Source organism: Yarrowia lipolytica, chromosome 1B (genome assembly GCF_001761485.1).
Source record: "Yarrowia lipolytica chromosome 1B, complete sequence".
NCBI classification, from domain to species: domain Eukaryota; kingdom Fungi; phylum Ascomycota; class Dipodascomycetes; order Dipodascales; genus Yarrowia; species Yarrowia lipolytica.
The window spans coordinates 2817847-2840267 of NC_090771.1; the positions used below are offsets into that span (position 1 = coordinate 2817847).

The following is a 22421-nucleotide window of genomic DNA, read 5'->3' on the forward strand; positions in this document are numbered from 1 at the left end:
ATGATAGCGTTTCACCTCACTCACCTTGGTCTACAGGTAGACAGCACAGGTACAAGGCCAGTGACCTCATTCCGCATACATACACGTTCCTCTCTCTCTGGGATCGTCTTATCAGTTAAGGGAGGTAGAATACTCGTATAGTAGATAGACAAATTCGAATAAAAACCAGCTGATAATATTACCCCCGAAAAAGCATTCTCGGAAACATCCCAAAAAAGCACCTCCGTAAAAAGCACATAATAGCGACACTACGACGCTCGGTACGAGTGGTCTCTGCTCGTATATGTTGCCATAATATCGTCGGTGCACCTCTGCCAGCTGTCAGACAAGCAAAGGGAGTATATTTAGAGCTTTGTGAGTGTGACTTTGGGCCACAAGTAGCTGTCGTCTGCTTTGTGACTGTCACCTTGTATGACGGAATCAGCCGCCTAGGACGAAGACAACCTGAAACGGGTCTGGGCAGGAGAGGTAGGGGCCACAGTGTGTGCTAGATCCGTAGGCGATGTAGCAGTGGGTCCCTGTGGACCCTTTAGCGGTCTCCATACTCTACTTGTAGTACATACCTGTGCAATACAAGGGTATACAGGAAGAGTCTTTTTGTGAATTACTTGTCGTAGTAGCTGGTAGTATGCTGGTTTCGGCTATCAATAACCACCTTGGAATCGACTACAAACCACAAATAATTATCACCAATATTCACGCCTACTCAATGAGGAATTGGGATTGGGTTGGTTGCATGGAGCAAGAGGTCATACGAGTACTTTCGGTACCTTGTAATGTACCTTGCAATGTCAAACTGTCCTTGCAAGAGTTTTCAGCGTGGCTCTGAGTTCTTCTGAGGAGACTAAGTGGCATCGGAAAAAGAAATACCTCAAGCATTGAAACAGCCTGTCTGTACATGCCGATGTCATGGATACATATCCATTATCGTCATATTTATATATGGTCTGCTCGCTTCTTGTGTCTTCTCCCATGCTGGCTGCTTTTGATGATCGTGAAAAAGAAGTTTTGGACGTGCAGCACAAGATAGATCCTCTGCGATACATCGAGGATCCAAAAAAGAAACTACAGTATGTACATACAGTACTGTACTGTACTTTTACAACCAAGAACACAAGTAGTGGTTGCCAGATTGTCTTAGATCCCCTGCAACAATATTTTTTCAAGCCTAGGAGACAATAATGAAAGACATGGAACTTGAACTGGTTTCGAAGTATGTACCGTTCGTATAGAGAGAGGGAGTGGTTGTAAGCATTTGGTTTAGGTGTTTTGCTGTACTCGTACTGAAACTGAAGTGAAAGTACCGTACATACAGTAGAGGGCGAAACGTTTACTACAGAGAGTTCTCTAGAGATTGGTACACTCTAAGTTGTCGTATTATAGCTCATGTCTATCCCCACAGCTCTACCTCTCGTATTGGTGAACCTCGTATATAAACCTGTCCATCTTTTGACAGTTTAGCAATCAACTAAAAAAGAACCACAAAAGGTAGAGTACGGCCGTTGGGTAGTGGTTATTTACAAAAATCTAAAAATATCCATATTATTGGGCTGTCTTAAGTGTTTCCCATGGAGAATTTTACTGTACAGTATGTAGTCGGTCCGAACATTACTGTACTTGTGGTTGGAACATCTCCCTAGAGCTTGTGTCTATTGAACTACAGTGTCTGGCTGTGTTCAAGGACAAGTCAAGTGAAGTAATGGGCTGATTTTATACAGAAGCAATGACCAGAAGCAATGACCATTGTCACCCTGGTTTCAAAGATTGCAACAGCAGTACATTCCGTATAACTCAAACATCCTTGTCTGTACCGTAGGGAGTTGCACAGATTGTACACCCGCTGTTCACAGCTCGTGCTGTTACAAGTAGATAGCTGCTTGTAAAGAGTTACTCATGGAAGACTTTCTCCAATTCTTACTTACTTCCCCTGCTTCCATACATGAAATGTCTCGATCAGTATCTGAACTGTTAACTACAAATACTCTTGTCTCTGTTCTGCGGATTGTCTCACCTGGTTTTGGTCTGTTTCAGGAAGGTTCCCGAGGGATCTTGGTAGATTGTTTGGTTATTGTTATTTGTAGGGTCTGTACTCCCCTTAAGTCGGATTTCTGCCGACATCTAATTGCTTCTGTCAGTCGATCACTATTGTCACCATCTATGGTTATTTGACGACGTAAAAACCTGCTTACAATACTTACGTGGTCCGCGTCTCGTCGAAAGCCATTGTCCATAGTCATACTTGGTCAGCTAATCTCAAGATCCTTCAGTCGGCTGCTCTAAAGGTATGCCCTCACCAGCTGTGAGTCCCTCTATACACCACCAGGTAGATTCTGATTGACATCCTATTGTCTGCACCTGTACAAGTATCAATATGACTACGTGTTCGTGACTCTTCACTGCGAAGCCGTTCATAAAGAGGAAGAGTAGGATGCCCCCTCTCCCCCCCCTCATCAATTGACTGGAGTAATCTTCTGTACCATTTCGTCTACACCACCCCATATGATCTCAATGACACTTTACAGAAACTATAAGCACTGGTGCTTCGGCTCGTCGGCTTGTGGTAACTCTGTCGTGTGTTTCAATAATTTTCAGTAGCTAAAGTAGTACACGGTACTGGCGGACTACTTCATCTTGTCAATTGGCGTCCTTCATGTCTCATCACTCTTAACTATATACATCATTACTCGTAAATCATTATGGCTTAAAACTTCTCCTGGGTTTTAGCCTTAGGGGCCAAGTAGAACTTGGCCATCTCGTAAGAGGTCCAACAGATAGCGGTTGAGGGCATGTTGGCCACAATTCGGGGACGCAAACCTCGGAAAAAACCCCGAAGGCCATCTTCTCGGTAGATGATCTTCACAGCGCCTGCAAAGGTCTTGGTGGATCGCACCTCCAGCGATTCGGAGCCCATGGCTCGTCGGGTCTGCAGGAACGTTTTGACAACGTCCAGAGGGGTGGTGACGGCGGCAGCAACCGCTCCGGCGACACCTCCAGCCACACAATGGCCGAGGGGATCGTACTTTCGGCTAGGGTTGAGGATCTTGGAGGCCGATTCGTACACAGTGAAGTTGATGGCTGTGAAAGGCACGTTCATGGCCAGTGTGGTAGGGTATGAGACGTAAAAGGCGCCAAACCCCTCATTCTTGAAGATGTTCTTAGCAGTCTGTGCGAACGTAGCACCGGCAGAGCCTCCAGCAGAGGCGGGGAGCTGCATTCGCTGCTTGATAACATCGAAGGGGTTCATGAGCGCATCAGAGGATGTGGTGGCGGCGGCTCCAGCCAATGAGGTGATCACGGGGTGATGTTCATCGGAAGAGTCCTCGGTGTGGCCCTGGTACAGCAGCATGTTCTTCTTGGTGAACTCGTAAACTCCAAAGTAAACAGCGTGTGCAGGTCCAGCTCCCACAATGACGGAGGAAATTCCTCGCCACAAACTCGAGGCGCCCTCCTTGGCGCTGATGGACGACACGGCCTGTACAATTCCCTTGTACACAGAGCCGGTGCCGCCGGGTCCAACTTGCATTCGGGTCTTGATGGCATCCACGGGGTACATGACTGTGTGCTCCATGATTCCGGCAAATGCGCCGGCGAGCATGTTGGCGCCAATTCCGGTGTTTTCGCCAAGAGCTTCGTAGTCGTGGTCCTCGGATTCCATGTTAGCAAGCGTCGATGGAGAAGATGTGTTGCAGTAAAGTGTCGAGGACTTCCGGAGGAGTGAAAAATCACAAACCTAAATTGACTAGCAGTCCAACCTTGGGTGGATGAGGGGAGGTGGGGTGAATGGGAAATAGAGGGCAGCGGAGAGGTGTTATATACGCATCGAACACATTAAAACTGACACAAACACTGTCATCACAGCATTATGAATGACTCGAGGACCCAAAATACCCCCAGCCCTACGCTCTGGGCCAAACCTTGTGAGTCATGTTCCCAGTGCAGACACAGCAACTATTAAGAATAAAGAAGATCGTAGCCGTGCTCTACGTTTCAAAATTGGGAGCCTGTACGGACCCGAGCTCAGATAGGCGTGTGGTGTTTTCCCCGACTATGACACTGGAGGGTTTGGTAACAATGATCAGATGTCGATAATCCATATATTAACGGGTCGGTCTCTCCTCAGTTAGCTTCTTCCCACGGCACGTGCCAAATGCCGCTCCTTCCCACGTGCAGCCACCACACTGCACCACACTGTGCATTTTGTTAATGTCTCATGGACCGAGGAAGAGAAAGCCGAGCCGCATCCGATAGGGAACCACGGTACAAGTGGCAGTAGCAAGGCAAGTGTGGACGCCATGCGACCGGAATTGATGACTCTATGAGATTTTCAGTGGAATTTCTCTCTAGCTACTTTTTCGACCTGCTCTTTCATGTCCCACACTGTTATTAACACTGGTACAACGACATGCAGTTCAAGTGCAAAGAAAAGTCCACCACTTGTATGAATGAACCGAACCTCCCACTTCATAGTACTTCCGCCATTTATATCTCCGGAAGACACGAGAAAATGGAGCAGAAACGGCGTCAGGATACATGGATGGCGCGGTCCGGATGTAAAATGCAAATACGGACGGAGGAGCACGCTATCAAATCCTTTTATCGAACAAATCAGGCTAGCAAAAGAACTGTACATACTGTAATCTGATGATCAAGCTTAGCTGTTAGACTGTGATCTATCACCACAACCCCTTCACATAAAAAAGGGACTGGAGGAAAATATCACGACTCAGACCTATTGTACATACTGTAGAAGTAAAAACGCAATCCAATTTAAGCGGAGCATGTCCAATTCTACAGCTCACGACCAACTAACGAGGAAGTAGATGCATAGGCAACAGATATCTTAGTGAAACTGAGAACGGTCATGGATCCAAATCGGATATACTAGTGAATGAATAACTACGTTGTAGCGCCCAGGGCTATATACTGCTTCTGGTCGAGTGTGTCACTCCTTGTCTAAGATCCCCAAGCTTAGCAAATAAACAAGTACAGGTACGTATGTAGTGTGATACACCAGCTGTTACCAGGGAGTATGTAAGACAGTTATCAACCCATTGGTAAAAGGGGTGGCTGATGTCACACTGACCGTGGCAAATTGTAGTGTTTCTAGACAGTCTATAAGTCTTTCAGCCACTATGACTGAATATAACCCCATTAAAAGTTGCTGAGTTGTCAGGACATATTTACAGGCACATGAACATGGTGTCGTTCTACATCCCTCCATATACAGTTCCCAAACTTGTACTTGTGTATATATATCTTTTCCTTCAAGCATTGGTATAGGTAAATAATGAATGAATAAAATATATTGTGTAATTTTCCGGTTGGCGCCCATCCGGAAATTATCCCACAGTCTAAAGTCCAATCTCCAACAAATCTTCCAGAGTGCCAACCTCGTTGGCCTCACACACCTCCTTGTAGTCTGCCAGCACCTCCTCGTCCTTGACAACGGCAGGAAGTTCCTTGCCTGTGCCTCGGAATCGCCATACTCGTCGGGCTCGAGGAAGAACAGTGATCTCCACAATCTGGGGCTCTAGATCGTTGGCCGCCAGAATGTTCACCAGGTTATTGGTGGAAGCCATAATACCTCGAATACCTGTACCGTAAGAAGTGTAGACATAGTACTTGCCGTCCAGCATCGCGTCAGCAGGCATCACCACCTTCTTCTTCTTTTCCGTCTTCTCCGTCTTCTCGCCTGTCTCGGATTTCTTCTTCTTCTTCTTCTTCTCCTTGGTCTCGGGTTCAGGAGTAGAACTAGCGGTGGCGGCAGGAGAGGGAATGGCATTGGCAGCGACGTCAGAGTCCTTAGTATCATTTTCGACGTTCGTCTTGGCAGACTTGGACTGAATCTCAACAGGCTTGGCCTCATCCTTCGACTCCTCCTTGGATTCAGTCTTGGAGTCTGGCGCTTCCTTTTTCTTCTCCGATTCAGCAGGCTTCTCCACCTCAGTCTCGAGAGGTTCCCTGATCTCAGCCTCGGTCTTAATAGGCTCCTTGGTCTCAGCCTCAGCTATAGCCTCAGCTACAGTCTCAGTCACAGGCTGGGTACCCTTCACCTCCTTGTCCTCGCCCTTGGCCTCCAACTTGTCGTCCACAGCATCGGCATCCGTTTCAGTGGGCTGTGCGATCTTGGAATCTATCTCCGCCTCCTCCTCAGCCTTAGCATCAGCCTCAGGCTTCTCGTCAATGTCAGCCTTCTTGGACTCGGCCATATCATCCTTTAAAACAGCACCAGGCCGGGACTCCACGTTGGCAGTCTCCTTGTCCGCCTTGGTCGCCTCCTTGACCTCCTTGACCTTCTTGGTGGACTTCTTCTTTTTCTTCTTGTCCTTCTTTACCGAAGTCTTGTTGGAAGCTTCATCAGAAGCCTTCTCCTTGTCTTCGGGCTCAGGGGACGACTCCTTGGGCTCAGTAGCAGTCTCTTCTGCCTCAGCAGGCTCAGAATCAGGCTTGACCTTGACGGGAGCCTTGAGTTTCTCCTCTGCCGCCTCCTTGGCCTCGGCCTCGGGTTGCGTTGCAGGCTCATCCTTAGAAGTGACGTCAGACTTGACATCTTCCTTGAGTCCCTCAGTTTCAGGTTGAACCTCAGCCTTAACATCAGACTTATTCTTGATATCAGCTGTAGGCTCACCCTCCTTCTTCAGATCCTCCTTGGACTTGGACTTGGCCAACTCCACCTCAGGACGTCGAAGAGAAGACGTGCGGGGAGGAATCAACAGCTCGCCGTCCGCTGTAGTGACAGTGGTGGCAGTGGTGGGGGTCTTGGAGGGTGATGCAGTAATGGAAGAAGAAAGGGGTGTGCCAATGGGGGTGGACTTGGAAGATGCAGCCTTGGGAGTGGAGGGCTCCGTGGGGATAGGTTCAGGAACGGGAGAGGCCACTCTAGCAGAAGTTTCAGCCTTAAGAGGAGTCTCGTCGGTCTGGACAAGCGACTGCTTGATGGGAGTAGATGACTCAGTAGGAGTGGCAGTCTTGTCTTGAGCGGATGACTCAGTGGGGATAGGCTCGGGAAGATCATTGTCATCAGTCTGAACAAGAGACCCCTTGAGAGGAGTGGATGATGTAGAGTCCTTCGCGGGAGTCTTTACTGAGGCCTTTACTGGAGTAGAAGCAGTTTTGGTTGGAGTAGCTGCCTTAACTGGAGTAGAAGGAGTAGAAACCTCCTTGGGCTTTTCAGAAACAACCTTGGCAGGGGTTGAGGGATTAATAAACTCCTCCTCCTCTTTCTCCTCCTCTTTCTCCTCCTCTTTCTCCTCCTCTTTCTCTTTCTCCGCCTCCTTCTCCGCCTCCTTCTCCTCAACGAGATCATGCTGGACCTGCTCCTCGTCAACCTTGACTGCCTTGTCAGACTCAATGGCTCCAATGTTGTCATCTTCAACCTGGACTAGAGAAGCCTTCACCTGCTCAGTGTCAACCTTCTTAGCGGAATTGTCGCCATCGGCATCTTCCATGTGTAAAACCTCTCTAGTCTGAGCAATTGCATCCTGATCCACCAGTGCAGGTGTGGAAGCAATGGTTTCAAGTTTAGACTCCACTGGGCTAGTGAGATCAATCGGTGACGTGGCCACTGGCGAGGTGAGATCAATTGGTGCAGTAGACGATCCAGTCGAATCAGGTTTGTCCGATTTTTCCGATTTGCTTGATTTGTCCGATTTGTCGCCAGACTTGCTCTTCTTCTTCTTCTTCTTCTTCTCCGATGACTTCTTTGAGATGGACACAGCAGAGTCGGTAGATGTAGGCTGTTCAGCAGTCTTCTCCTCAACCTTTGCAGCCGGTTCAGGAGACTCTCGCTTGCCCCGCTTGCCCTGCATCTCCAATTTCATGTTTTCGAGCTCTTGCGCCATAAAGTCGAGTCCGTCATCATCGTCGTCCAGATCGACTTCCAGAGAGCCGATTTCCGGTGAAGCTGGTTTTGATGATTCCAATTTCGTGGTGGCCTTCTTAGCCTTAGCCTTGGCCTTCTTCTTCTTGTTCTTGGTGGACTTGGAGGAAGACGAGGTTGCTGAGGTGACGGAAAGGGAGTCAGGAACTGTGTCTAGGCTTGTTTTAGTATCCTGGGAGTCGACAGTCTTGGTGTCGATTGAGTCGACCGTCTTGGTGTCTGTGTCGTCGGCGCCCATGTCTAAGTTCAAATGCAAATAGTCAAGAGCAGGAGCGAGATCAGGACTGGTGTGGTCTGGGGGGTTCGTGTGGTCGGATCCAAACAGGGGAATGTGGGTAGGGGTTCTGCTTGAATCATGCACGCTAGGTGCTCCTGAATTTGAACCTAATCCGACTGTGGTGTTGCTGTGTTGTGAAAGTTTGGAATTGAGATTGGGACTCGTCGCTGGATCCAAATCAAACGACAGATCAAGTGTACCCAGCTTAGAGTCAAATAGCTGCGACGCGCGGCTAGCGTCAAACAGCTGGGAAGATGGTCTGTCTGTGCTGTCGAACAGCAGTGACGATTTGGCCGTGACAGTCTTGCTCGACGGCTTGGAGTCGTAGACGTCCAGGTCCAGAAGCAGCTCCTTCTTGAGACTCTCTCTGAACTTGCGGGTGTCCACTGCAGGTGAAACAAGCGACTCCTCCTCCTCAATGGTTTGGAAGGTGCGGTCGAACGAGTAGTCGAGACTCGGAACACTGTCGTTTCCGGCTGCTGGAGACTTGACAGGCGAGGGAGAGGTTGTAGGTCGAGCGGGATCGATGCTGGAGGAAGACGTAGTGGGCGGAGACGGACCAGAAACACTGCGTCTAAAAGAGAAACGTTTAGATCCGGTCTTGGACTTGGGAACGGACTCAGATTGAACTCGGTGAACAGCCGGGCGGGTCTTGGACACTCCTAGCTCTGAAACCCCTGCGGTGGTGGATTGGAGACGTGCGGAGGACGATTTGGCACGCTCGGGGGCTCTGGGCCGTTGACGGTCGTCTCGTCTAAAGAGGGCAAAGAGGTTTCGGAAGGCGCCCATGTTGTGGATGGCCGAGAAGAGTGAATGGCTATTGATTCGGCTTGTATATGGTCTGGGAAAACACTCTCCTTTCGGCTAGATAGAGTACTCCTCATGCACGAAATAGGGGTTTGACGCACAAGGAACATGTTGGTTGGAATCTAAAGCGAAGCTGGAAGGGTCACAAATGAATCGTCTGCCGGCGGGCTTTGTTGGTCTACGTCTTCTCCTTTGAGCATGTTTTGTTGTCGATTGTTACCTCCGATCCCATTTCGGTATACCAAAATGACGGCTTCATGATCTGCATGTCCATTAATTACGTTAGCTAAGACTTCCTGTGATAATTGCCATTTAACGGGCTGAACCTGCAACTGTCTCGAAAGGCTTGCAATATCCGCCAGCTAATCTCCAGAAAAAGCACTAAATGTCACCCTGCCCGGATCTGCTGGGGCTCCAACTGTTTAGCTCCACCGTTACCCCTGGTTTTATTTGGTCTCTGAAACTTTAGGCAGCCTTCATCCTGCACCCCGAGACATAATCTTGCTTGTAAGCCCATCCAGTCAATGCCGGAAACAGCACTCTCATGCCATCTGAGCCCGTGTAGCTCGTAGGACAGTAGACGACAGCTCTGTGGGGACCCACGTGTCCGTTGGTTCGATATAGCTGGAAATTGGGCACTTTGACACTTTTGACCACACTCTGGGTCTCACTTACAAAGCAGCCACACCAGTGCACCCAGGTGCCCAGGTACATTCTCGAGGATTGGAATGTACAACTTTGACTCAATCTTAAGGTGAATAATACGATGTGAAAAAATATATCCATGTCCAATCCCACACCACTCCAGATAAGTTCTTGTCCACGTTTCAGGATTTATTATCAGCAGACTATTACGTCACTTTTCGGATTCCCACACTCTCACTACTTGTACAAGTAGCAGCACAAATAAAGAGGTCCTATACGGTCCTGACCTGAATCTGACTCTACTTTCATCCTTTGAGCTAATCTCATGATGATCGATCTGAGCAGAAAAGGAAGAAATATGCCGTGCGCTGAGCGATGATCCGTTTCTAAAAACACGACCGAAGGTGTTTCATGTTTCACAGCGTGCAAATCAAAATAGTAGCCAAAAAAAACTGAGGTTTGCGGGCTCAACAGAAGGTGAGACGAGGTTCTGATACGTAAGTAAATATAATTGGAGTAAGTTGAGACAAATGATTATCATGAAGAGTTTGCTGAAATGATCATACCACGATGAATTTTAAGATGTATTAGCGTCATTTTCTCATCTCACGTTACATAACCATGTCCACTTTTTTGTGACAAACAACGGGTTTCGCTTATATAATCACGGAGATCTGAAAATACATAATCTAACATAACGAGATAAACAAAAACGTTTATCGCATATATTATTACTTTAGGTAAAATTTCGAGTCAAGTTTTTCCCCCTTAGAAAAACTCCGACACATATCGAAGCATTATCCACTCTGAAAAACTCGTCCAAAAATCTGGTCACGTGATTTCGGTGATATTTCAGATCCTATTGATTCAACGCAAAAATTTTATAACCGGCCGTGTGGTCTAGTAGCTATGATTCTCGCTTTGGGTGTGAGAGGTCCAGGGTTCAAATCCCTGCTCGGCCCTTTTTTGGAAAATGACATTACAAAGCTTTTTGCTTCTGCAGATGACGATGTTAGTGCGTTACAGTCATCTTTGCGACGCCAAATTTTTGCCGCGCCAAATCGGACTCATTCCTTCTCAACCATGATTATCACCATCATCGTCGTGAAATGTTGAAATATATATAAGCTCAGAGTTTCTCGGGCATCATGCAACACGAGGGAACAGAAAGTATCGTCAGAATATCGTCGTATATAGTTGTTGCAACTACAATGGAAGTTCTGCTCTGTCATTCACCACTGTTTCTTCTGGTCCGTATGTCGTTGCTCTACTTCTGAGCAACATTCAAGCACTTTTGACAGGTGTTTGGGGCTCTGTGCATTGCATCATGCTGTATTAGGGTAGCCCCCAACCAGTCGTGTCGCTATGCACAACGTGTCACCTCCACAAGACAAGGTTGGCGTCTATTTTTCATCCCCATCAAAAACTCTCTCTACCCCCAAAACCCCGTTTGGAATACAGAACTTGAAGAGTTTTGTTTGTCTGGTCCCCTCCCTGTTTGTTTGTTTGTTTTTGTTGAAGTGAGTATGAATTGAGACCGAGGATCCGAGTGTTGATGCCGCAGAGGTTGCGTTATGGCTAAACAGTGTCTCATTTGATCTGTTTCCATGGAGACCAAAAAGGAGATGCACAAGTGGACACAGTCCTTGTACACTGGAGCATGCCCTGGATAATTCATTGAATCAACTGACATCTGCCGGATCTCATTTATACATGTTACACCAACAGTTATCTGATGTGTGTGCTTGTGCCACACAAGATGCTGTCAAGACATGACGACCCCCACCACCACCCCACTAACACAGATGTCCGACCTGTCCCCCGCTGAGCTTCTCCGGCAACGACATGCTGCCGTGAGCGCTGCCGCCGAGCCCACCCTCACCGTTTCTGAGGGCTCTCTGTCCAAGGAGTCTTCTCCCGTTCCCGAGATTGCCCCTGCCGCCCCCGTGAAGTCTGTCGCCGGTCCCTCCGCCGCCTCCAAGCGAAAGGGTCTCGATATCAACTCTCTCGAGGCTTTCCCCGCTCTTAATGGTGGTGCCGCTGCCCCCAAGGCTGTTTGGGGTAAGGGAGGCTCTGCTCCCGCTGCCCCCTCCCCTCAGTCCTTTGGTCGAGCCGCTTCCACCACTATCTCCGATGTCTTCACTCTCAAGCGAGAGGAGCAGCAGGTTGGTGTGCGATCCGAGCTGCCCAAGATCATTGCTAAGGTCAAGGCCAACACCTCCACTACCATCGACTCGTCCACCTCCAAGATTACGGGCCACACCTCCTTTGTCATCAAGGGTACCCCCGAGAACGTGGCCAAGGCCCGACGTGAGCTGCACCGAGCCCTGTCCCAGAAGATTGTCGCCAAGTTTGAGATCCCCGCTAGCGTGCGAGCTGCTGTGATTGGCCCTCGAGGTTCCAACCTGAAGCCCATTCTTGAGAAGTCCGGTGCCCATATCCAGATTGAGAAGCTCGAGTCCAACGGCAACAACGCCGACGACGACGAGGAGACGGTCGAGGTCATCGTCGAGGGTGACTCTGAGGGTATTGCTATTGCCAAGCAAGAGATCTTTGCCATTGTGTCCGAGCGAGTCAAGAACATGACCATCCGAGTTCGAAACGTCAACTATGTGCTGTTCCCCTTCCTTGACAAGACCGCCGGAGACCTCACCAAGGGCGAGGACGACGTCAAGCTCAGCATCCCTGATATCTTTGCTCCCAACTTCACCACGGCCGCCACCATCACTCTGTCTGGCGACCGAGAGGCCACCGCTACCGTCAAGGAACGACTTGAGCGTCTTGCAGAGTCTCTGTCCACCGACCTTATCACCTCCACCGAGTCCTTCCCTGCTTCCAAGCACAAGTACATTTCTGCCAAGGATGTCTTTGCCGCCACCTCCGTGTTTATCACTGTGCCCCAGGCCCCCAACACCTCCGATGACACCGTCAAGTTCCTGGGTCTGCCCAAGGACATCAAGCCCGCCATGAACAAGGTGTCTGAGCAGGTTAACTCCGTCAAGATTGATCTTTTGGACATTTCTCGAGCACATGGCAAGAGCGTGCCCCATGCCCAGGCTTTGGCTTCTTACTTCAAGGCCTCTGGTATGCTCCAGAAGATTGCTGACGAGTACAAGGTCGAAATCTACATCCAGCAGCCCGATCAGCTCTACGCTCCTGGCGCCCAGGCCGTCACTATCGAGACCTCTGGTCCCAACGAGGAGGCTGTCAAGGCTGCCCGAAAGGCCATTGTGGCTCTGGTAAACAAGTACGAGCCCTCCAAGGTCTCTCGAGTGTCTGACATTGATCCTTTTTTCCTGCGAAACCTCGCTGGCCCCAAGGACCGAAACCTGGCCAAGTACAAGAAGGACCACGGAGTCACTGTCCTGGTGCCCGAGAACCCCAAGGTTAACGGTGACGTGATTCTCATCTACGAGGGCACCTCTGAGGAGGATGATTTCGGCCCCTCCGCCGACGAGATCAAGGCCACCTTTGCTGCTGTCGACTCTTCCTTTGCCGATATTCGAGAGAAGCAGGCCAAGATCATTGGCAAGCTAATTTCCGTCCCCGTTGGCGAACACAAGTTTGTCCGAGGTCCCGATAACACTACCCTTCGAGCCATTGTTGGCGGAACCGAGGGCCACGAGCCCTTTGTCCGAGTCACCTTTGGTGACGAGATCAAGGACGCTGAGGAGCCCGTTTCTGCGGACTCCATCTACGTGCGGGGTCTCAAGGATGAGGTCACCCGAGTGCTCAAGGAGATCGAGGAGGCAGTGGAGGACGGCAAGAACTATGCTGTTCTGTCCCAGTACACCACCGAATTCCAGATCCCTCCCGAGCATGTCAAGCATGTTGTTGGCAAGGGCGGCTCCCAGCTCGCCAAGTTCCGTGAGTACGGCGTCAACATCGATCTCGACGAGTCCGGTCAGGGTGTTGTCAAGGGTATCAAGAAGAACGCCGACGAGGCCAAGGTTCAGATTCTGGCTTTCGCCAAGAAGATTGCCGACGAGGTCAACGTCAAGCTTCCTGTGCCTGCTGACCACCACGCCTCTCTGATTGGAACTGGTGGCAAGTTTGTCAAGCGACTGGAGGAGAAGTATGACGTTCGAATTCGGTTCCCCAAGACCGGTGAGGAGAACGCCAACGAGATCGTCCTTCGAGGTCCCTCCAAGGGTGTGGCGAAGGCCAAGGAGGAGATTTTGGATCTCGTAAACTACGAGATTGAGAACTCGCACTCGCAGACCATTTCCGTCCCCGTCAAGTCTCTGCCCCGAATCATTGGTCGAGGCGGAGAGTTCATCAACGACATCAAGGACTCCACCAACACTCGAATCGACGTCAAGCAGGAGAAGTCGGATAACACCGACGAGACCGGCAACGTTGACATTGAAATTGTTGGTACAAAGGCCGGCGTCAAGGAGGCTGCTGCCAAGATCCAGGCTATCGTTTCTGAGTTCCAGGACACTGTCATTGAGCACATTGAGGTGAACCCCAAGTTCCACGGTGCTCTGATCGGTCCCGGCGGTCAGACTCTCAAAGACATCCTCACCAAGGCCGGTATGACCGACGTGACCCCCTCCGTTGCTGCTCGAACCGTTGCTGTTCCTGCTGCCGGCACCAAGGATAACAAGGTGCGAGTCCAGGGCTCCAAGAAGATTGTGGCCAAGATTGTCAAAATCATCCAGGACATGGTTGCCGAGCGGGAGTCCCAGATCTCTGAGGTTGTTGATGTGCCCGTTTCCAAGCACCGAGATCTCATTGGAGCTGGAGGTGCTGCCAAGCGATCCCTCGAGGAGAAGTTCAAGGTTACTCTGCAGATCCCCAAGCAGGGCGCCAAGAACAAGGATGGAGAGCTCGACACCGGCGTCTCCATCACCGGTAAGGCTGAGGATGTCGCTACCGCCAAGGCCAAGATCCAGGAGCTGTCCCAGGACAAGTGGAAGGAGGAAATTCTGGTCCCCCGAACCTTGCACACCACTGTGTCCGACAACGGAAACCTGCCCCGAAAGCTCAAGTACGAACTCAAGGTTAACGTTGACCACGGCTCTGTCCGAACTCCTCGAGACGGCAACCCCGTTGTCCCCGCTGGTGCCATTGGCTCCGATTCTGAGGACAAGGACTCGTTCCGATGGTCTGTTGTCGAGGACGCTGTCGACCACGCTGCCAACGGCACCATCCCCTGGAGGCTTGAGGGCTCTGACGAGAACGTTGCCAAGGCTAAGGCCATCATTGAGGCTGCTCTGGATGTTGCTCTCAAGCACACTCAGACCGGATACCTGTGGCTCCCTGACACCTCTCGATACCGATTCCTGGTGGGTCCTCATGGAGCCACCGTGTCTCACATCCGAGAGAAGTCTGGCTGCAAGATCTACATCCCCAAGGCTGGTGTTGCTGACTCTGCCGTGACCGTGCGGGGCTCCCCCGAGGGTCTGGAGAAGGCCAAGGAGATGATGCTTGCTGCTCTCAAGAAGTAAGCTTGTGTTTGTTTCAGGGATGCAAAAAATGTACTGCGGGTACGATTCGGTAGTATTTAGTATTTAGTATTTATATCATTTGAGATTGTATGTTGTGGTGCGCACACAGGTCGTCTGTTGTGCGTATCGTAGTGTGTGTTGGGATATTTGAAGTGTTCTCCAGGCCCACAGTGGTTCGACTATGGCCGCCGGAGCCCTTATAATACTCAATTCTGTAACCCTTCTGATATAGGAGCTCCATCTTTAGTGCGCCTTTCAAGTGAAACATTTGGGTAGATAGAACCATTCATACAAGCATCATCGAATTCAGTAAATGTAAGCTTTGTCGCCAGTAACTTGTTGGTCATCCATCAGCAAACCAGCTGTCGCCGCTGTGCCGGGTCACCTGAGTTTGATTATGATGTTCGCTTGTCTGAGAGAGCCCCATGTTCCAAATATGCTGGTCGTGTATACATAAAACTATTTTTTTACAGCACAAGTACCGGTCCGGTACTTGTAGTCAGTTACTCAAGAAAAAATCATCTCATCTCGTATATGCTCGTATTTAATTTAGCTTCCGGGTTGTCGTAATATGTAATCCTATTTTTAAATTACGTCAGCAATGTTAATCTGGAGAAGCCATGTTATTAACAATGTTTAGAGATAAATTTAGGTCTATATTCTCATATAGTTTTACCTAACTAACTGTTTATCATGCTTGTGAGCCACAATCCGCATTCAAAACCTCATCTCACGTGACCTGTTTTCCCCGCGCATTATCGTCTCGTGCAGGTGCATATGGGTAAACTACTGTGTCTTACAATTGTACTTTCTACACAATGCATGTTTATGCGTTTAGCTCTACTTGTACTTACTTAGCTACTGGAAACTGTAGCTCCCCCTCCCCCTATCTATGTTAGTTGTTACCATTTTAAAACTTGCCCTTCTGCTCAGGAACAATGGAGATAACCTTTCCAGTATCAACAAAGCTCTCGAGGTTGTCCAGAACCGCCTTCTCCATCTTGAAATGGGTCTCGTGGGACCAGGTTCCCATATGAGGCAGAAGCAGGGTTCTAGGGTGTTTCAAAAGACCTTCTTCAATGGCAGGCTCTCGCTCGAATACATCGAGACCGACTCCTCCAATCTTTCCAGAGTTTAGACCGTCCACTAGGGCCTTCTCGTCGCAAACAGGGCCTCGAGCGGTGTTGACAATGATGACTCCGTCCTTCATTTTGGAGATGGACTCTGCGTTGACGAGGTGCTTGGTAGCAGCATTAAGAGGCACGTTGATGGAAATGACATCGGCCTTGGAAAATAGATCTTCAGGCGACTGGCAGTAGACAGAGTCCTTTTCCAGCTCGGGGGCCAGGCGATTTCGGTTGTAGTACAGCACCTTGCTGAAACCCAGAGGAGCCACGTAGTCTCTGATTTCTCGGCCGATTCCGCCCATACCGAGAATTCCGAGAGTCTTGCCGGAGATGTCGTTGCCCAGGGCCACTCCCTTGAGCCATTGGCCCTTTTGCAAGTTGAGAGCTCCGTCTCCGAAGTTTCGCAGGGTGCCGATCATTAGATACAGGTTCGTGAGAGCAGTCGACTCGTCGGCCATGGACTGCACGTTGCTGACCTGAATGCCTCTTTCGGAGAAGAAGGGCACATCGATCTGGTCATAGCCTGCTCCGTAATGGCAGACAGCTTTGCAGGACTCAGGAAGAGCCTTGGCCAGCTCCTCGTCGAACCGGCCGGTCTTTTTGACACTGATGAAGGTTCGGAAGATGGCATTGATGTCCTTGTAGGTGTTTTTGAGGTCCTTGAGAAACGATTCTCGGTCAGTTCCATCCTTGAGAGTCACCACGTCGGCCTTCTTCTTGAGCTTTTCAAACTCGTCTTTGGCGTCCACCACGTTGTCAAGGAACAGGATCTTCTGTCTTTGGGTCGAGTACAATCGGGCGAGCGACTGTCGCGCAAACTGTGGTCGGATACGGAGCATTGTGTGTTGCAATTGAGTGTGTTGTTGGATGCGTACTGTACTATTAGTCTGGGGTTAGCTCCTTGGGTACTTCCTCCTTTAGGTTGACCCCCACGCTAAGCGGAGCACCCCCACAAGGTCATTGGGACTTTTGAGGGCTCTATCCTCAGGCTTTTATTGGTGGCCCACATGAGTCAAAGTCTGACTCAATAGCACGCCCACACACGCACTTGTGCGGTTACAATTGACAGTTGCAGGTTTTGTACGAGACGGGGTACCACTCCTTACAGTTACACACAGGGCATGTAACTCGAAGAAAGAAGACGTATAACCACGTATAAATGCGCAATAGTGCAGTCTGAAAGAGACATGTATGGGAGCAAAGGTTCGCCACGAGGTGAGCTACTTGTACCAATGCCAGGCTATCATCTAGCCTCCTTTGCATCTGCTGTAGCTGCTATAATAGCCCTTCATCATATAAGGGTCATATCTGTTTGGCGCTGAATAATTAGATCCCACCGCCAGCCTGCTTGAACTTGCCTCAGACGTTGTTTTTTTTCCGCCACCTTAGTAATTCATGCAGATGAGATGTGTTCCAAGGCGGACTTATCTGGAGAGCTCCCATGAGAACTGTAAAAATCTAAAGATATATATCTGTTTAAAATTATTTATTCAATTGATTTCCGAAAACTCCGGCTGGAAATGCCTATTCTCCGTCCCTCTAGCTCCTCCCCTCCCTCCTGCTGCCCTGTCTCAAATGTACCTTGCGTCCAAATAGCGTTGTATACCTAAAGCCATCAGCCCTGCACAGCAGGACTCTAATACTTAAGCCCCGGATTTCGCCACCTTTCGCAACTACACACCATGCCCTCTCTAGCCGATATCAAACAGGTCAATGCGGCCTATAAGCCCACCGTTAAGGATGCCGTTGCCGTCTTCTTCGGCGGAACGTCCGGAATCGGAAAAGAGACCGCCTACATGTTTGCTAAGAAGTTCGATAGCCCCACGGTGATCATTGTGGGACGAAGTGAAGAGGCAGGCAACAAGATTGTCAATGATCTCAAGGAGCTCAATGCAAAGGCAACCTTCATTAAGAGCGATCTGTCGCAGATGAAGGAGGTGGTGCGAGTGTCGGACATTGTCAAGCGGGACGTGACCAAGATCAACCTGCTGTTTCTGTCCCAGGGCATTCTGAGCACCGCTGGAAGAACTGAGACCTCGGAGGGAATCGAGCTGCGAATGTCGCTCAACTACTACGGTCGATGGCTCGCCGTCAAGGAACTGCTGCCTCTGGTTCAGACGGCCTACGACGAAGGAGACAAGGACAATGCACGTGTCATGACTGTGCTGGCACCCGGAAACGAGGGTCCCTACGTGGAGGACGACATGCAGCTGCGAACTAAGTTCTCCATGATGAACCAGAACCGTCATATTGTGCAGTTCAGCTCTGCAGCAGTCATGAAGTTTGCTCGAGAGCATCCTGATCTGTCCTTCATTCACGCTCACCCCGGTCTCGTGGCCACTGGAATCATGCGAGAGCTGCCCTGGTACGTCAGATACCCTTCTGCTATTCTCATGAAGACTCCTTGGGCCGTTTCTCCTGCTGACTCTGGAGAAAAGTTCTTCTACATGAGTGCGTCTTGCCCCAAGTTTGCCCACGGCGCCTTCCTGCTCAACCCTGCCTGTGAGTCCATCAAGGAGAAGCCCGTCAGCAAGGGATACTTGACTGAGCAGCATCAGGACAAGATCTGGAAGCACACCGAGGAGGAGTTCGAACTCGCTCTCAATGGTCTTAACAAGGCCTAACTTTTGAACAGTTGGACGATAGTGTATAGTTACGATAGTATTTATAATTGAATGAGTGTAAAATTACTGTATATACAGTAGAGAGTCCCTGGTGCTATTGGGGGGTGTTTAAGTCGTTTAGCTATTAGTGTTCCTGGCTGTTGTATGCTGCGGCCCGCATCCTTATGGTCAATATGTTGGATGTGTGCTGCATGTCGGTGAAATCCTGTCGTCGTGTTTGTATCGTGGTGTATCGTATAAATGCTACTGTGTCCATGCTCCCGGCGGCATCTCTCTATAGCTCGTCTTTAACCATCTTAATCGCCGAGGTAATATCTGACGTCACGAACAGATAATAGACCGCCTCGCTGAATCCAAAGGCGAGACAGATGGCGAGGAATATCTTGGCAATCACGTTGCGCTGGATCTCGTAGCGTCCCTTCTCGATGAGCCGGATCAGAGCCTCCTGCTCGTCCTTGCTGAGATTCATGAAGAAGTCCAGGAGTCGCAAGAAGATGGATCCGGTCACACAAATGATGAGAAAGTGCTGCACTCGGTTAGCCTCTTGCGAGTACCACCAACCTTCCGGTGCCTTGGTGTTGATATGTCCGGAGATGAAAAACACGTCGAGAACGGTGGTGAACAGTAACGTGTAAATCTCGTCTCGTCGGGTCACCACTCCTGGAGACCACGGAATGTATGCAAGGCCCAGGAGGCAGCCATAATCGAGAAGCACGCAGAAGATGGACACGGCCAGTGAGCTCTGAAACGAAGCCATGATGTGTGTGTGTTGGTGAGTATGACCGTCGTTGGCAAGTGTGTCGTATGATGTTTATCAAGAATCTACACCAGAGTGCAACTTCAACGCCATCTCATGAAAGTTAGCGGGGTACCCGTGCGTCTCAGACGTCGGTACAGCGTTAGCGAAATTATCACGTTGGGACCGTTGCGTATACTGATGAGATTCTGCCTGTATAACAGTTGTGCTATGTCGTAAACGGGTCTACTTGTAACTCCTCGGCACAAGCTTCAGACTACTGGTAACTTCGTAATACAAAAATATAGTCTCAACCGGCAAACTAATAAGATGGCCACTACAAGTATGATACTTCTAGCACGTTCCACTTGCTCTATCTATCCGAAAGTAACATCTTCACAAGACATGGTCCAGTCTACAAGTGTACCAGTGTATAAAAATAAACGACACCTCTGCAGCAGCTACTTGTAGCTTGAAGTGCAAAAGATTACAGCACCCAGGATTCTCGTATGGTCTCCCACTACAATACTAACTAGGCTCTCTGGTGCTTGACTATGGCTGATCGGAAGGGGAAGCCGTATTTTCACCAGGATATGGCCGTAACCATAACTCCGATACGGGGAATCGAACCCCGGTCTCCACGGTTCTCAACATGAGAGCGTGATGTGATAGCCCCTACACTATATCGGAAATATACGTAAAAAAATGATGAAATCACCCTTGACCCATGGTCTAGAAAATAGACTCTTAATCTATAATTATATTTACATCAGTAAATAAAGTGGTAGATACCTTTGAGTATATTCTTTATCTCAGTGTAGTCTTGGATCACATAGTATTGTTTTGCGATGTGCTTTAAGGCACTTACTGAAAACCAAAGGCGTGCCTATAGTCTCTAAAAGAGTGTAAAGCTTCGGAAGTGTACAGTAATAGATGCAACTCAGACAATATTTCTATCCGAGCAAGTTACAATTTCGATCCTGTCAGCTAACCTTTCCACTGTACCACATTGTTCTACTAACAATACTACTAAGTCTCTCCAGTTTTGGTTCTATCAAATCAATTTCTAAGGTCTATGTTATGTGTCTATAAATATGTTGGTCCTGGATCCGCTTAGCAGAAGTCGAAGTCGGGGAATCCGAGGTCAACACCCCACTTAGGCTTGGAGGTTCGGTGGATACCCTCGGTCTTGTGGAGGTCGTTCAGAGCCTTGAGGTCCTCCTGAGACAGGGTGACAGCAGACTTACCGTTCTCGATGATTCGAGAGTTAGTGACGGATTTGGGGATGACAACAGTGCCGTTACCAATGTGGTAAGAGGTGAGAATGCCACCGGGGGAGGTCTTGTACTTGTCGGCAAGCTTGAGAACCAGCTCGTTCTTGAGAAGAGGGCCTCCGACGGAACCAAAGGGAGAGAAGGCAGTCATGATGATGTTGTTCTTCTTGCAGAACTCCATGAGCTCGAGCTGGGGGAGCAGAGGGTGCAGCTCGACCTGGTTGACAGCAGGGACAACCTCGGCCTCCTTGAGCAGCTCCTCGAGGTAGGGGATGGAGAAGTTGGAGACACCGATAGACTTGGTCTTGCCAGTCTTGAGGACAGCCTCCATTTGCTTCCAGGTCTTGGGCTGGGAGCCGGACTCGTCAATGTCTCGAGATCCGTCCTCTCGAAGAGGGTAAACGGGGTCGTTACCGTTGGGGTTGAGGGGAACAGGCCAGTGAATCAGGAGCATGTCGACATAGTCGAGACCAAGTCGCTCGAGAGACATGTTGAGGTTCTCCTCGACTCGGTCATGGTAAGTGACCCAGATCTTGGTGGTGACAAAGATGTCCTCTCGCTTCACACCCTTCTCCATGGCTCGCTTGATACCAAGGCCGACGGCGTCCTCGTTTCGGTAGTTGAAGGCGGTGTCAATGTGTCGGTAGCCACCCTCGGTGAGAGCGCACTCGACAGCACCGGCAACCTCCTCGGTGGTGGACTTCCAGGTTCCCAGACCGATGGCAGGGATGGTCTTGCCGTTGTTCATGGTAAAGTCGATAGAAGTCATTGTGATTGTTGTGTGTTTGTGAATGTATTGATATCGAACCACAGCATGGAAAATAGCCCCTTTATATACATTATTCGTGGCAAACTCGGCTCTCCTACAAGCCCTCGATGCTAGAGTCTGAATGTTGATATTGGAGGTTTAGTGACGTAATGTGCCTGACTTATGTGTAACCGAACCCTAAAGGGTGACGAACACTTTTGTCCAAATGCCCGTTATGGCGTACATTTATGCCTCAACAGCAGCATTAGAGATAACGAATTGACGTCATAGCAACAGGAGGTAAAAATGATCAGCGGCATTTATTGAGTCTTTCGCAATCTGTAGATGTTTTTCTCGTCAATTCTCTATTTGTTCTAACCACCTCTTCTGCTCCGTGCGCGACTCCCGATGTCGTGTTAGTTTGGTGTTTCCTACAAAGAGTACAAGTAATTAGTCCAGAATATGAAGTGTACAAAACTTCCCAGCACAAACCCATTCTTCCCTCTTTTTCTCTCTCTCTCTCTCTTTTCTCAACCGCACGTAAAACCTGTATCTCTCTCTCTACAGTAACGCCACTTCCATGTCCTTTCGGTCTCAACTCTCTTTTGGCTCAGTTGTTACACGGCTACAAGTAGGAGAGAATATGGATCCACAGGAAGATTTAGGCCTGAAACCAAGACTCAGACATCTTTCATCAACGAAAATAGCCCGGAACAAAAGTAAACAGGATATGCTATGTAATTCTCCAGGTTCAACTTCCCAGTCCATCAACTTCTATGCACCATTTTTGTTACCCCTGAACCCGATATTCTGCGGTTTACTGTACGGCTCCTATACAGTTGGGTTATTAC

The 22421-nt window shown here is 49.4% G+C and overlaps 7 protein-coding genes and 3 non-coding genes across 10 annotated transcripts; 3 read left to right on the forward strand and 7 right to left on the reverse strand.

Moving 5' to 3' along the window:
* Nucleotides 1–2701: 2701 nt before the first annotated feature.
* YALI1_B28215g (uncharacterized protein) lies at nucleotides 2702–3655 on the reverse strand (the record flags this gene model as incomplete). Its single annotated transcript, XM_501189.1, has 1 exon — nucleotides 2702–3655. The coding sequence occupies one exon, from the start codon at nucleotides 3653–3655 to the stop codon at nucleotides 2702–2704; it is 954 nt and encodes a 317-aa protein (XP_501189.1).
* A 1696-nt stretch (nucleotides 3656–5351) lies between these two features.
* Nucleotides 5352–8945, reverse strand: YALI1_B28268g (uncharacterized protein; the record flags this gene model as incomplete). The annotated part of the gene is made up of 1 exon (XM_501190.3): nucleotides 5352–8945. One exon carries the CDS (start codon nucleotides 8943–8945, stop codon nucleotides 5352–5354), a length of 3594 nt encoding a protein of 1197 aa, XP_501190.3.
* Nucleotides 8946–10497: 1552 nt separating this feature from the next.
* On the forward strand, nucleotides 10498–10570 carry YALI1_B28283r. The gene has a single exon. It is a non-coding gene; the product is annotated as a tRNA-Pro (tRNA).
* Nucleotides 10571–11380: 810 nt separating this feature from the next.
* On the forward strand, nucleotides 11381–15061 carry YALI1_B28292g (uncharacterized protein; the record flags this gene model as incomplete). The annotated part of the gene is made up of 1 exon (XM_501191.3): nucleotides 11381–15061. One exon carries the CDS (start codon nucleotides 11381–11383, stop codon nucleotides 15059–15061), a length of 3681 nt encoding a protein of 1226 aa, XP_501191.3.
* Nucleotides 15062–15971: 910 nt separating this feature from the next.
* On the reverse strand, nucleotides 15972–17027 carry YALI1_B28349g (uncharacterized protein; the record flags this gene model as incomplete). The annotated part of the gene is made up of 1 exon (XM_501192.1): nucleotides 15972–17027. The coding sequence occupies one exon, from the start codon at nucleotides 17025–17027 to the stop codon at nucleotides 15972–15974; it is 1056 nt and encodes a 351-aa protein (XP_501192.1).
* Nucleotides 17028–17870: 843 nt separating this feature from the next.
* On the forward strand, nucleotides 17871–18812 carry YALI1_B28357g (uncharacterized protein; the record flags this gene model as incomplete). The annotated part of the gene is made up of 1 exon (XM_501193.3): nucleotides 17871–18812. One exon carries the CDS (start codon nucleotides 17871–17873, stop codon nucleotides 18810–18812), a length of 942 nt encoding a protein of 313 aa, XP_501193.1.
* Nucleotides 18813–19086: 274 nt separating this feature from the next.
* Nucleotides 19087–19569, reverse strand: YALI1_B28374g (uncharacterized protein; the record flags this gene model as incomplete). The annotated part of the gene is made up of 1 exon (XM_501194.2): nucleotides 19087–19569. The coding sequence occupies one exon, from the start codon at nucleotides 19567–19569 to the stop codon at nucleotides 19087–19089; it is 483 nt and encodes a 160-aa protein (XP_501194.2).
* Nucleotides 19570–20033: 464 nt separating this feature from the next.
* YALI1_B28380r lies at nucleotides 20034–20153 on the reverse strand. The gene has a single exon (XR_002432084.3). It is a non-coding gene; the product is annotated as a 5S ribosomal RNA (ribosomal RNA).
* A 4-nt stretch (nucleotides 20154–20157) lies between these two features.
* Nucleotides 20158–20238, reverse strand: YALI1_B28381r. The gene has a single exon. It is a non-coding gene; the product is annotated as a tRNA-Glu (tRNA).
* A 423-nt stretch (nucleotides 20239–20661) lies between these two features.
* Nucleotides 20662–21591, reverse strand: YALI1_B28394g (uncharacterized protein; the record flags this gene model as incomplete). Its single annotated transcript, XM_501195.3, has 1 exon — nucleotides 20662–21591. The coding sequence occupies one exon, from the start codon at nucleotides 21589–21591 to the stop codon at nucleotides 20662–20664; it is 930 nt and encodes a 309-aa protein (XP_501195.1).
* Between the last annotated feature and the right edge of the window lie 830 nt (nucleotides 21592–22421).